At 44.1% G+C, this 12,005-nt stretch overlaps 1 protein-coding gene across 1 annotated transcript in view; it reads right to left on the reverse strand.

Annotated features, from left to right (window-relative positions):
- Positions 1 to 12,005, reverse strand: part of LOC126483615 (uncharacterized) — a 733,734-nt gene that overhangs the window by 164,874 nt on the left and 556,855 nt on the right. Inside the window, exon 10 of the mRNA XM_050106657.1 lies at positions 2,045 to 2,296. Coding sequence (XP_049962614.1) covers positions 2,045 to 2,296 — 252 coding nt within the window. The remainder of the gene's footprint in view (positions 1 to 2,044; positions 2,297 to 12,005) is intronic.

Below are 12,005 nucleotides of genomic sequence, written 5' to 3' on the forward strand. Positions count from 1 at the left end.
TGATCTTTAACAGGTGAAATTACCAAACTGACTTACATCAACAACTAGAAACATTAGTAAATGGCACAAAGTATGGAAATAAACTGCTGAATGAGAAGCTAGAAGTCAAAAACGTCAAGCCTGTAAAATGTTTTCGGCTGTTAGTTGCTTGCATCAGTAAAACGTGAAGAAATACTTGCATAGTTCCTGCGCCTTTTCTTAACAAAATTAAATGGCTTTAACGTAGGTAATATTTTCTGTGATGGCCATAAGAAAGAAACTGACTCTCCTAATAAGTGTCTTGATGTATTTCGAGTATAATATGATTTCAATTTCAATGTCATACTGATAGAGTTATCTTAGAATTCAGTAAAACCTTAACTCTGTGTCACTGCAAGGGATGTTATTGTTTTGGTATATATGGAATGCATAGTCGTTCCTTAAGTAAGTACTGCGTTATTTGTTTGTATTCAAGTCGTATCTAAGTAAGAAGAAAAATAGAACGAAACCCGTTCTAAAACTCGCTGCTGAGATCCGCCACCTAACCTCACTGGTACACACAAGAACAAAAACACGTATGGATTGTACGAGGATGAGTGAAATGAAAATCTTAAATATTTTTTTCAATATTATTTACTGTGCAGAGGTGTTACAAAGCTATATCACTTTTCAACATAATCTCCCCCACGCTCAATGCAAGTCCTCCAGTGCTTACAAAGTGCATAAATTCCTTTAGAAAACAATTCTTTTGGTAGTCCGCGCAACCACTCATGCACCGCGTGACGTACCTCTTCATTAGAACGGAACTTCTTTCCTCCCACTGCGTCTTTGAGTGGTCCAAACACATGGAAATCACTTGGGGCAAGGTCTGGTGGGTATAGTGGATGTGGAAGACACTCAAAATGCAAGTCTATGATTGTTGCAATTGTTGTATGGGCAGTGTGGGGTCTTGCATTGTCATGTTGCAAAAGGACACCGGCTGACAGCAGTCCACGACGTTTTGATTTGATTGGGGGCTGCAGATGATTTTTAGGAGATCTGTGTATGATGCACTGGTGACAGTGGTTCCTCTAGGCACGTAATGCTCCAAAATGTCTCCTTTTTCGTCGCAAAAGTGTGTCAGCATATCCTTCCCTGGTAATGGTTCTGTTCAAAACTTCGGTTTTGGTGATGAGGAATGGTGCCATTCCTTGCTCGCTCTCTCGTTTCCGGTTGGTGGAAGTGAACACAGGTTTCGTTCCCAGTAACGATTCTTGCAAGGAAGCCATCACCTTCTCGTGCAAAGCGCCGAAGAAGTTCTTCACAAACATCAACATGTCGTTCTCTCATTTCAGGAGTCAGCTGCCGTGGCACCTATCTTGCAGACACTTTGTGAAACTGGAGCACATAATGCGCAATGTGGTGTGCTGACCCATGACTAATCTGTAAACATGCTGCAATGTCATTCACTGTCACTCGGCGGTTTTCCTTCACTATGGCTTCAACTGCTGCAATGCTCTGTGGAGTTACAACCCGTTGTGTCTGACCTGGGCGAGGAGAATCTTCCACTGAAGTCACACCATTTGCGAACTTCCTACCCCATTCGTAGACTCGCTCCTGTGACACAAGCATCACCGTACTAAACCTTCATTCGTCGATAAATTTCAATAGGTTTCACCCCTTCACTACGCAAGAACCGTATAAGAGAACTCTTTTGTTCCCTGGTGCAGGTCGCAAGTGGGGCGGCAATTTTTATACTGATACTGCGACGGTATGTGTGCATCTGCACTATGCTGCCACCTACAGGCGATTCTGCACGCTGTTTGTAGCACGCCTACCAACTTACAGGATAACGGCGCGAAATTTAAGGTTTTCATTTGACTCACCCTCGTATATGTAGTCACACATATCCTATAACAGGCATATGTGTTCTTGATGATGTCGGAACGCTTCCTAAACACGTCATGCTAAGGGAAATGTTGCTATTTATCGCGAATGGAGCAGAAAATAGTGTTGTCCGTAAGCCTTTACCTGGTAGGCCAGAGACCTGCCAGAAGGTGTGCTGCTAAGACGAGGCGCTACTCACCGGTGGTCCTGTTGGGCAGTCCGGGCACGGTGACGTTCTCGAAGCCTCGGATGTCGAGCCGGCCGCCGACCAGCTTGAGCAGCGAGAGGTCGCCGCCGAGGCAGCGGCCCGCCCTGGGGCACTCGGGGCAGGGCTGGGGGGCGGGGCACAGGTCGTCCAGGTCGAGCGGCGGCGGCGGGCCCTCGCCGTACACCACGGCCCCCGGCAGCGACGCCAGCACCGGCGGCGGCGTCGCCAGCCGGGGGTCCACTCCTGCGGGCACACCACGCGGAAGGCGGTCATCGCTCAAACAACCGGTCTACGCTAGTTAACCCGACTGTTAAAACCGATCAAACTAGCCGGTTTCTGAAATAACCGATTTTTCGATTTTTTGTTCTTATTATTTCATCTACACCTACATCTACATTTATACTCCGCAAGCCACCCAACGGTGTGTGGCGGAGGGCACTTTATGTGCCACTGTCATTACCTCCCTTTCCTGTTCCAGTAGCGTATGGTTCGTAGGAAGAACGACTGCCGGAAAGCCTCCGTGCTCGCTCGAATCTCCATAATTTTACATTCGTGATCTCCTCGGGAGGTATAAGTAGGCGGAAGCAATATATTCGATACCTCATCCAGAAACGCACCCTCTCGAAACCTGAACAGCAAGCTACACCGCGATGCAGAGCGCCTCTCTTGCAGAGTCTGCCACTTGAGTTTGCTAAACATCTCCGTAACGCTATCACGGTTACCAAATAACCCTGTGACGAAACGTGCCGCTCTTCTTTGGATCTTCTCTATCTCCTCTGTCAAGCCGACCTGGTACAGATCCCACAATGATGAGCAATACTCAAGTATAGGTCGAACGAGTGTTTTGTAAGCCACCTCCTTCGTTGGTGGACTACATTTTCTAAGGACTCTCCCAATGAATCTCAACCTGGTACCCGCCTTACCAGCAATTAATTTTATATGATCATTCCACTTCAAATCGTTCCGCACGCATACTCCCAGATATTTTACAGAAGTAACTGCTACCAGTGTTTGTTCCGCTACCATATAATCGTACAATAAAGGATCCTTCTTTCTATGTATTCGCAATACATTACGTTTGTCTATGTTAAGGGTCAGTTGCCACTCCCTGCACAAAGTGCCTATCCGCTGCAGAACTTCCTGCATTTCGCTGCAATTTTCTAATGCTGCAACTTCACTGTATACTACAGCATCATCCGCGAAAAGCCGCCTGGAACTTCCGACACTATCTACTAGGTCATTTATATATATTGCGAAAAGCAGTGGTCCCATAACACTCCCCTGTGGCACGCCAGAGGTTACTTTAACGTCTGTAGACGACGCTCCATTGAGAACAACTTCACTGTATACTACAGCATCATCCGCGAAAAGCCGCCTGGAACTTCCGACACTATCTACTAGGTCATTTATATATATTGCGAAAAGCAATGGTCCCATAACACTCCCCTGTGGCACGCCAGAGGTTATTTTAACGTCTGTAGACGACGCTCCATTGAGAACAACATGCTGTGTTCTGTTTGCTAAAAACTCTTCAATCCAGCCAAACAGCTGGTCTGATATTCCGTAGGCTCTTACTTTATCAGGCGACAGTGCGGAACTGTATCAAACGCCTTTTGGAAGTCGAGGAAAATAGCATCTACCTGGGATCCTGTATCTAATATTTTCTGGGTCTCATGAACAAATAAAGCGAGTTGGGTCTCACACGATCGCTGTTTCCGGAATCCATGTTGATTCCTACAGAGTAGGTTCTGGGTTTTCTGAAATGACATGATACGCGAGCAAAAAACATGTTCTAAAATTCTACAACAGTTCATTGTCAGAGATATAGGCCTATAGTTTTGCGCATCTGCTCGACGACCCTTCTTGAAAACTGGGACTACCTGTGCTCTTTTCCAATCATTTGGAACCTTCCGTTCCTCTAGAGACTTGCGGTACACGGCTGTTAGAAGAGGGGAAAGTTCTCTATTTCCCGTAATAAATGTAGAAATGGAACAAAGATTTAAAAATTTTGACTCACCCAGTTTCAAGATATACGAAATCAAAACATTAAAATGAACAGACAAATAAAAGAAACTTTAATTCACCCACCATTCGCTGCTCTTCTCGAAAAGTGATGACTAGTTGAATGATAAAAAAAATCACCAGTACTCTCCAGCTGATTCTAATGTCTTAATTTCTGCTAAATAAATGTCGTGGGACTAGGGCCTCCCGTCGGGTGGACCGTTCGCCGGATGCAAGTCTTTCAATTTGACGCTAATTCGGCGACTTGCGCGTCGATGGAGATTAGATTGATTAGATTTACCTTCATTCCAATTGATCCGTACTGAGGAGGTCCTCCAGGATGTAAAACATGTCAGAAAAACCACAGTACATGACAAATATTTACAGCTGAAACAAATAAGCTTATGTACCTTCCACAGGTCCCAAGTGGAATGATCGATATTTTTTTTAATGAACACTACATGAAAGAATCATTTTACAAACACTAATGAACTGAATTTAAAATAAAAAAGTTTTATTTATTTATAAGGTAATAAACATGTAATAGAACAACTATAATACTTATTTACAATAAACACATTACTGCACTGAAATGGTGCAGAAGTTAGATTGTACTTACACACACACACACACACACACACACACACACACACACTTATTTACAATGAACACATTACTGCATTGAAATTGTGCCAGTTGGATCTACTGAGAAACTCGTCAATGGAGTAGAAAGAGTTGGCCACCAATAAATCCTTTAGGCTTCGCTTAAACTGAATTTCATTGGTTGTTAAGCTTTTTACGGTTGCTCGCAAGTTATTGAAAATGTCTGTTCCTGAATAATGCACACATTTTGTACAAATGTAAGAGACTTTAAATCCTTGTGAAGATTTTTCTTATATCTAGTATTGATTCCATGAATTGAGCTGTTGGTTTGGAAAAGTGATATATTTCTAATGACAAATTTTATTAAGGAATAAATATATTGAGAAGCAGCAGTTAGTATCCCTACTTCCCTAAACAGGCTACTGCAGGATGTTCTTGAGTTCACACCACATATAACTGTTACTGTACGTTTTTGTGCCCGGCAAACTTTAGCTTGGCTTGATGAATTACCCCAAAAAATAATCCAATATGACATTATGGAGTGAAATTAAGCATAGTATGTCAGCATTTTCATTTTTATATTCCCTATATCTGACACAATTAGCATTGCAAATAGAGATTTGTTAAGACGCTTCAGCAGTTCTGTGGCGTGCTCCTCCCAGTTGAATTTATTATCAAGCTGTAATACCAAGAATTTAACACTGGCCACTTCTTCTATGATGATGATGATGATTAGGACAACACAACACACAGTCCCTGAGCGGAGAAATTCTCCGACCCAGCCGGGAATCGAACTCGGGCCCATAGGATAGACATTCTGTCTCTCAGCTAGCTGAGGTGGACTTAATTTCTGCTAAAAATCATTTTATAATCGGGTATCAAACCACTGTTTGCCATTACGAGTAGTCGGTACTAAACGGTGAAAACTGAGGTTGAAGAACTCTGTTTTTCGTGTTAATTCGTCCGTTTTCAAGAGCTACAAGCAAACAAAAGTACACAGGCAGTAGGTCAACTATTTTCTATTTTTATTATATACTGTAAATGAAATGTAAAATTTTAGTTTATTACTGTTACCATAATTTCCTTTTCTTCTTAAAATTGACAGTCAAATCTTTAGTCTTTTACAGCAAATGAAGCATTGTGTTTCACTGCTACTTCACTTCGTAAAAATATTTCCAGACTAGGGTTGGTGCCAGTCTGCAATACAGCGGATTTCCAGCGACGATAGTGAGAAACCGCCGTATACAGGGTGTTTCACAATTCATGTTACACACTTCTAGAGCCTGTTCAAATGGCTCTGAGCACTATGGGACTTAACTTCTAAGGTCATCAGTCCCCTAGAACTTAGAACTACTTAAACCTAACAAACCTAAGGACATCACACACATCCATGCCCAAGGCAGGATTCGAACCTGCGACCGTAGCGGTCACGCGGTAGAGAGCCTGTAGAGGGGGTTTAGTAGATGAAGTATTACATAGAAACCCATGTCCGGAAATGCCAACCAACGACGTTACAGAGCGTCGCAGTTATAGATGTCGGCTCCTGTGAATGTGTGTGTGTACACGGTGATTCCGTGTTCATGTTAGAAATTCTCAATGATGGAGACGGATAAATGTATCAATTTGAGATAACGGCCCCTGGTTCGGAAACGAACGAGTGGAAAGCTACAACCGAAAATCATTCTGAAACCTCTGACAATGCAGTACATGCACTGGTACTGTTGTTGCTAAGAATGTAGGCTAAGCAACATTTAGAGGTGGTAGTATGGAGGAAGACAAGAGGAAGTGTAAACATGGGCTCCAAAATGTATATCTTAAGAGCTATCAGCATTGTCGAATACATTCATTCGTTTGCGTGTCCGATTACCGTTTCCAAAAAATAGCAGCTGAGGTACCTATGTCATTTCCTTCGTAAGCGTCTTGTATTGTGCACGGTTTGTCCAGGAGGGGGCATACAAGGAGGTGGCTTGGAACTTCTTCAGCTCCGCAGTCGCAAGAGGTGTCTGCGCTCGCTGGAAGCATTCCCCATTTCCTCAGGGTGGTCTTGCATCAGGGGACGCCCACTCTTAGGCGGTTGAGGGACTTCCGTTCAGGGTATTGTTTGCGCCAGGAGCTAGTTCCTTTGGTGATACGTCTACGGGCAGTGAGCCCTTCCATTTTGCAAGACGAATTGCCTCTGGTGCTCTCTCCAGTGGCGCAGTTCTAGCAAGGAAACTCTTGCAGGATTTAAGGCGGAATCTTGTTGTCTGATGGCCGTACAGAGGATGTGGGCAGTCATTCTCCTGCTTTGTACTCTCATTGTTTGCGGTAGTGACCCAGCGGATGATGGTTGGGGCTATTCCAACAATCGGATACAATTTCTGCACTGGTGTTGGCTTCAAGCATCCCGAGATGATCCTTGCAGTGTCGTTGACCGGAATATCGACTTGTATAGCATGAACTGAGCGATCCACACAGGAGCAGCATACTCTACGGCTGATATACAAAGTGCAAAGCGCAGAAGTCCTTAAGAGGTGCGGGTTGGCTCCCCAGCTGCTGCCAATCACCTTCTTAAGTGTCCCATTGCGAGCAATGACTTTCTTTTTCACGCCTAGACATCGCTGCCTGTACGTTAGAGTCCTGTCCATTGCGACACCTAGGTAGACTGGTGTTGGGCAATGTTTCAGGTGCTGTCCTCGCCATGTGATGTCCACCTTTTGCTGCGCTTCCCTGTTTCGTAAGTGGAAGGAGTTCATTTGAGTTTTACTGGGATTTGGATTCAGGTGGTTGGCATCATAGTACTTAGAGAGTTCATCCACTGCTAGAGACAGTTTTCCCTCTACTTCCTTAAAGTTTGGCTCCTGAACAGCTACTGCTGTGTCATCGGCATAAATGACGAGCCTGGTACTTGCTGGTACTGGCTGGTCATTTGTGTAGATATTGTAGAGCGCTGGAGCAAGCACGCTGTGTTAGGGGAGACGGTTCTTCTGCGTTCGCCATCTACTCCTCTTACTTTGTAATGGAATCTTCTGTTCTGGAGATTGTTCAATGGTGGAGATCTGTTTCACTCTAGCGAAGATGAACTGATGCTCATAGCTCCTCAGGTATGCATGTTAGAGTCCATGTTTACTAGCTATTTTTTATTGTCTTGGTCCATACAACCACCTCTGAACTAAAATACCGGTATTGGCTTTAACCGGTGTGTTTTCCCATCCCTAGCACACCACGTACACACTCGCTGCTGCAGACGGCTGAACACACACTAGGTTGGGTTGCTCGCATTTGGTCTTCAGTCTCGATCAAAAAAGTGGTTCAAATGGCTCTGAGCACTATGGGACTTAACTTCTGAGGTCATCAGTCCGCTAGAACTTAGAAGTACTTAAACCTAACTAACCTAAGGACATCACAAACATCGATGCCCGAGGTAGGGTTCGAACCTGCGACGGTAGCGGTCGCGTGGTTCCAGACTGTAGCGCCTAGAACCGGTTGGCCACTCCGGCCGGCCAGTCTCGATCGCCCAACGGAAATTTGGTCTGATGCAGTTCACAATCCTGTTGTTTGCCACCTATCCTTCATTTCAGTACACATATCGCATACTACATCATCAATGCTCTACCTTTCATAATCAGCACTCTTCCTTCTCATCACCTCTTTCATAAAAATTTTCACTAGAGACACCGGTGTTAATAAGTGTCCAACCATTACCTCTCTTCGATTCATTATCTAACTTATTAGGGATTTTAGGGCACTGACAAGTTTCACGCATTTTTCATTGCTTACTAGATCGATTCAGCTGATCTTCAACAGCGTCCTGTAACTGATGAACGACATTTTACAAAACAACATCAGCGTTTACCAATGGTATCGGAGACACACGTCGTTACCAGTCAGCCGCTGCAGCTGCAGCAGTGAGGCACCAGAATACTTGGATTCAATACTATCTCGTGGTTTTAAGTCACCACCGGAACCGTACTCTACCTTAGAACCAACTAGCTATGCATTCTCCAATTTATTCTTACCCAGTACAAGTCCTTCCCGTGTAATACACTCAAATAATACACTCAAAACAAAAAAAGAGACACACGACGAAGAAATTATCTCACAGCTGTCTGAGGCGTCTCCACGCATGTCTTCCGTCTGGAATCTCATTGACTGGAACAGAGACGTCTTCAGTGATGGGTCCCGTTTCGAACTGAGCCGCTATGACCAGACAGCAGTAGGATACAAACCTGTCTGCCGAGTGCCACACGACCCCCACAACCAGGAATGACGTTCTGAGGTGCCATTTCAAATGGTTCAGATGGCTCTGAGCACTATGGGACTCAACATCTGAGGTCATCAATCCCCTAGACTTAGAACTAATTAAACCTAACTAACTGAGGACATCACACACATCCATGCCCGAGGCAGGATTCGAACCTGCGACCGTAACAGCAGCGCGGTTCCGGACTGAATCGCCTAGAACCACTCGGTCATAGCGGCCTGCGGTGCCATTTCATTTCACTCCAGGACCCCTTTGGCTGTCATCCGCGGTACGCCGATGATATTCGAGTACGACCCATTTCGTCGTCCTTCATGGCAAGCATTGTTGGGGTCATATGTGAGGAAAATATTGCCCGCCCGCACAGAGCCAGAGTTTCTACTGCTGGTCTCCGTGCTTGCTAAACACTGCCGTCTCAGTAAGACTGCCGGATCTCCCACCAGTTGAGAACGTCTGCAGCATTATGGGCAGAGGCGTCCAACCAGGTCGGGAGTTTGACGATCTAACAAACAAATTGGACAGAATTCGGCACGATATTCCTGAGGAGGACATCCAGAAAGTCTATGAATCAGTGCCAAGTCGAATAACTGCTTGCTTAAGGGCCAGAGGAGGATCAGTGAGTTACTGACTTGCTTAATTTGTGAAACTTTTTCTCTTGAACAAATCAAACAGTTTTCCTGAAATTGTGATCATTTGTTTGTCTGCACGTTTGTCCGTACATGTACATAATAGCTACCGATTTCCGTCACATTCAGATAATCCCTTCATTGTGCAGCGTTTTTTGTCTTAGAGTGGATTTCTTTTAAAATCTCTCATCACATTTGTTTCATATGTCTTACGTTATTCAGAGGCCATCAATACATACCATTCAGAGCAGGATCTCAAGTTAGATCGAGGCAGTGGCTTGTGGACAGCGACATTCCTGAAATGGACTGGCCAGCTCAGATTGTAAGTAGGCTGTTTAAGTGTTTTTATTGGTAACGCCACCTCTGTATGAAAATCACTGGCTGTGCTGCTGTGGCTGCTTTGCATTGTTGTAATACTCGCCATTGTAGTGTTAGGCAGCTGGCTGTGAACAACGCGTAGCGTTGCGCAGTTGGAGGTGAGCCGCCAGCAGTGGTGGATGTGGGGAGAAAGATGGCGGAGTTTTGAAATTTGTCATGAACTGCTATATTTATATATGATGATATCAAGGTAAATACATTGTTTGTTCTCTATTAATATCTTTCATTTGCTAACTATCCCTATCAGTAGTTAGTGCCTTCCATAGTTTGAATCTTTTATTTAGCTGGCAGTAGTGGCGCTCGCTGTATTGCAGTAGCTTGAGCAGCGAAGATTTTTGTGAGGTAAGTGATTTGTGAAAGGTATAGTTTAATGTTAGTCAGGGCCATTCTTTTGTAGGGAATTTTGAAAGTCAGATTGCGTTGCGCTAACAAAATATTGTGTGTCAGTTTAAGCACAGTCATGTAGAATTGTTCAAAGGGGACGTTTCATATGCATATGAAACGTCCCCTTTGAACAATTCTACATGACTGTGCTCAAACATATGAAACGTCCCCTTTGAACAATTCTACATGACTGTGCTTAAACTGACACACAATATTTTGTTAGCGCAACGCAATCTGACTTTCAAAATTCCCTACAAAAGAATGGCCCTGACTAACATTAAACTATACCTTTCACAAATCACTTACCTCACAAAAATCTTCGCTGCTCAAGCTATTGCAATACAGCGAGCGCCACTACTGCCAGCTAAATAAAAGATTCAAACTATGGAAGGCACTAACTACTGATAGGGATAGTTAGCAAATGAAAGATATTAATAGAGAACAAACAATGTATTTACCTTGATATCATCATATATAAATATAGCAGTTCATGACAAATTTCAAAACTCCGCCATCTCTCTCCCCACATCCACCACTGCTGGCGGCTCACCTCCAACTGCGCAACGCTACGCGTTGTTCACAGCCAGCTGCCTAACAATACAATGGCGAGTATTACAACAATGCAAAGCAGCCACAGCAGCACAGCCAGTGATTTTCATACAGAGGTGGCGTTACCAATAAAAAAACCTAAACAGCCTACTTACAAGATTTCCGACCCCATCCGATTACATCTTTGGGGTTGGTTAGAACGTTAAGCGTCTAACATCACTACGTTGTCTGGTTTCGATCCTCGGGGAAGAATGGACTATTCCTCCATAGACATTCAGACACCTCACTGAAAGTGTCTCCAGCAAAGTTCAATCCGTCATAAAGGCGAGAGGTGGACAGCCACATCCCATACTTATTCCCACAAGTAGTTTCCCTGTTAATTTTGGTCAGATAATGGATTTACAGTTTCTGGTATTTATGGGACAAAACTGGAAGAGACTTTGCCATATAATGATAAATAAAAACAAAATTCGACGCTTTAAGTCAGTTGGTCGGGATCGCCAATAAACAAAGTGTTATGACCCTCCCATGCAATGGATACTGCAGTTGGTTGAAAGCTAAAGCGAAGAGCTAGAAATTTTAAACACCAGACATCGGGGATAAGATCAGGGAAACCTTACGTAAGTCAAACTTCCAGGGAGATTAAAACTGTGTGCCGGACCGAGACTCGAACTCGGAACCTTTGCCTTTCGCGGGCAAGTGCTCTAACAACTGAGCTACCCAAGCACGACTCACACCCCGTCCTCACAGCTTTACGTTTGCCAGTATCTCGTCTCCTACCTCCCAAATTTTACAGAAGCTCTCCTGCTCTACCAAGCACTTGCCCGCGAAAGGCAAACGTCCCTAGTTCGAGTCTCGGTCCGGCACACGGTTTTAATCTGCCAGGAAGTTTCATATCAGCGCACACTCCGCTGCAGAGTGAAAATCTCATTCTGGCTTGCGGAAGTCAGCTGCGGGAACTGTACTGCGATGGTGTAAGCTCAGAGATTGGATAAAGTAGTGTGAATACTCGAAAGACAGTTTTATCCACAAAAGAAACGGAAAATCGATTAAATATAGAATGAATAGTATGATTTTCGAAATATCTGCATTCGAGAAGCAATTTTAGCAATACGATTGGTAACAGAGCGAATTTTGGAAAATCAGTTAAATGTAAATAGTACTGATACAT

Source organism: Schistocerca serialis, chromosome 6 (genome assembly GCF_023864345.2).
Source record: "Schistocerca serialis cubense isolate TAMUIC-IGC-003099 chromosome 6, iqSchSeri2.2, whole genome shotgun sequence".
Classification (NCBI taxonomy): Eukaryota; Metazoa; Arthropoda; class Insecta; order Orthoptera; family Acrididae; genus Schistocerca; species Schistocerca serialis.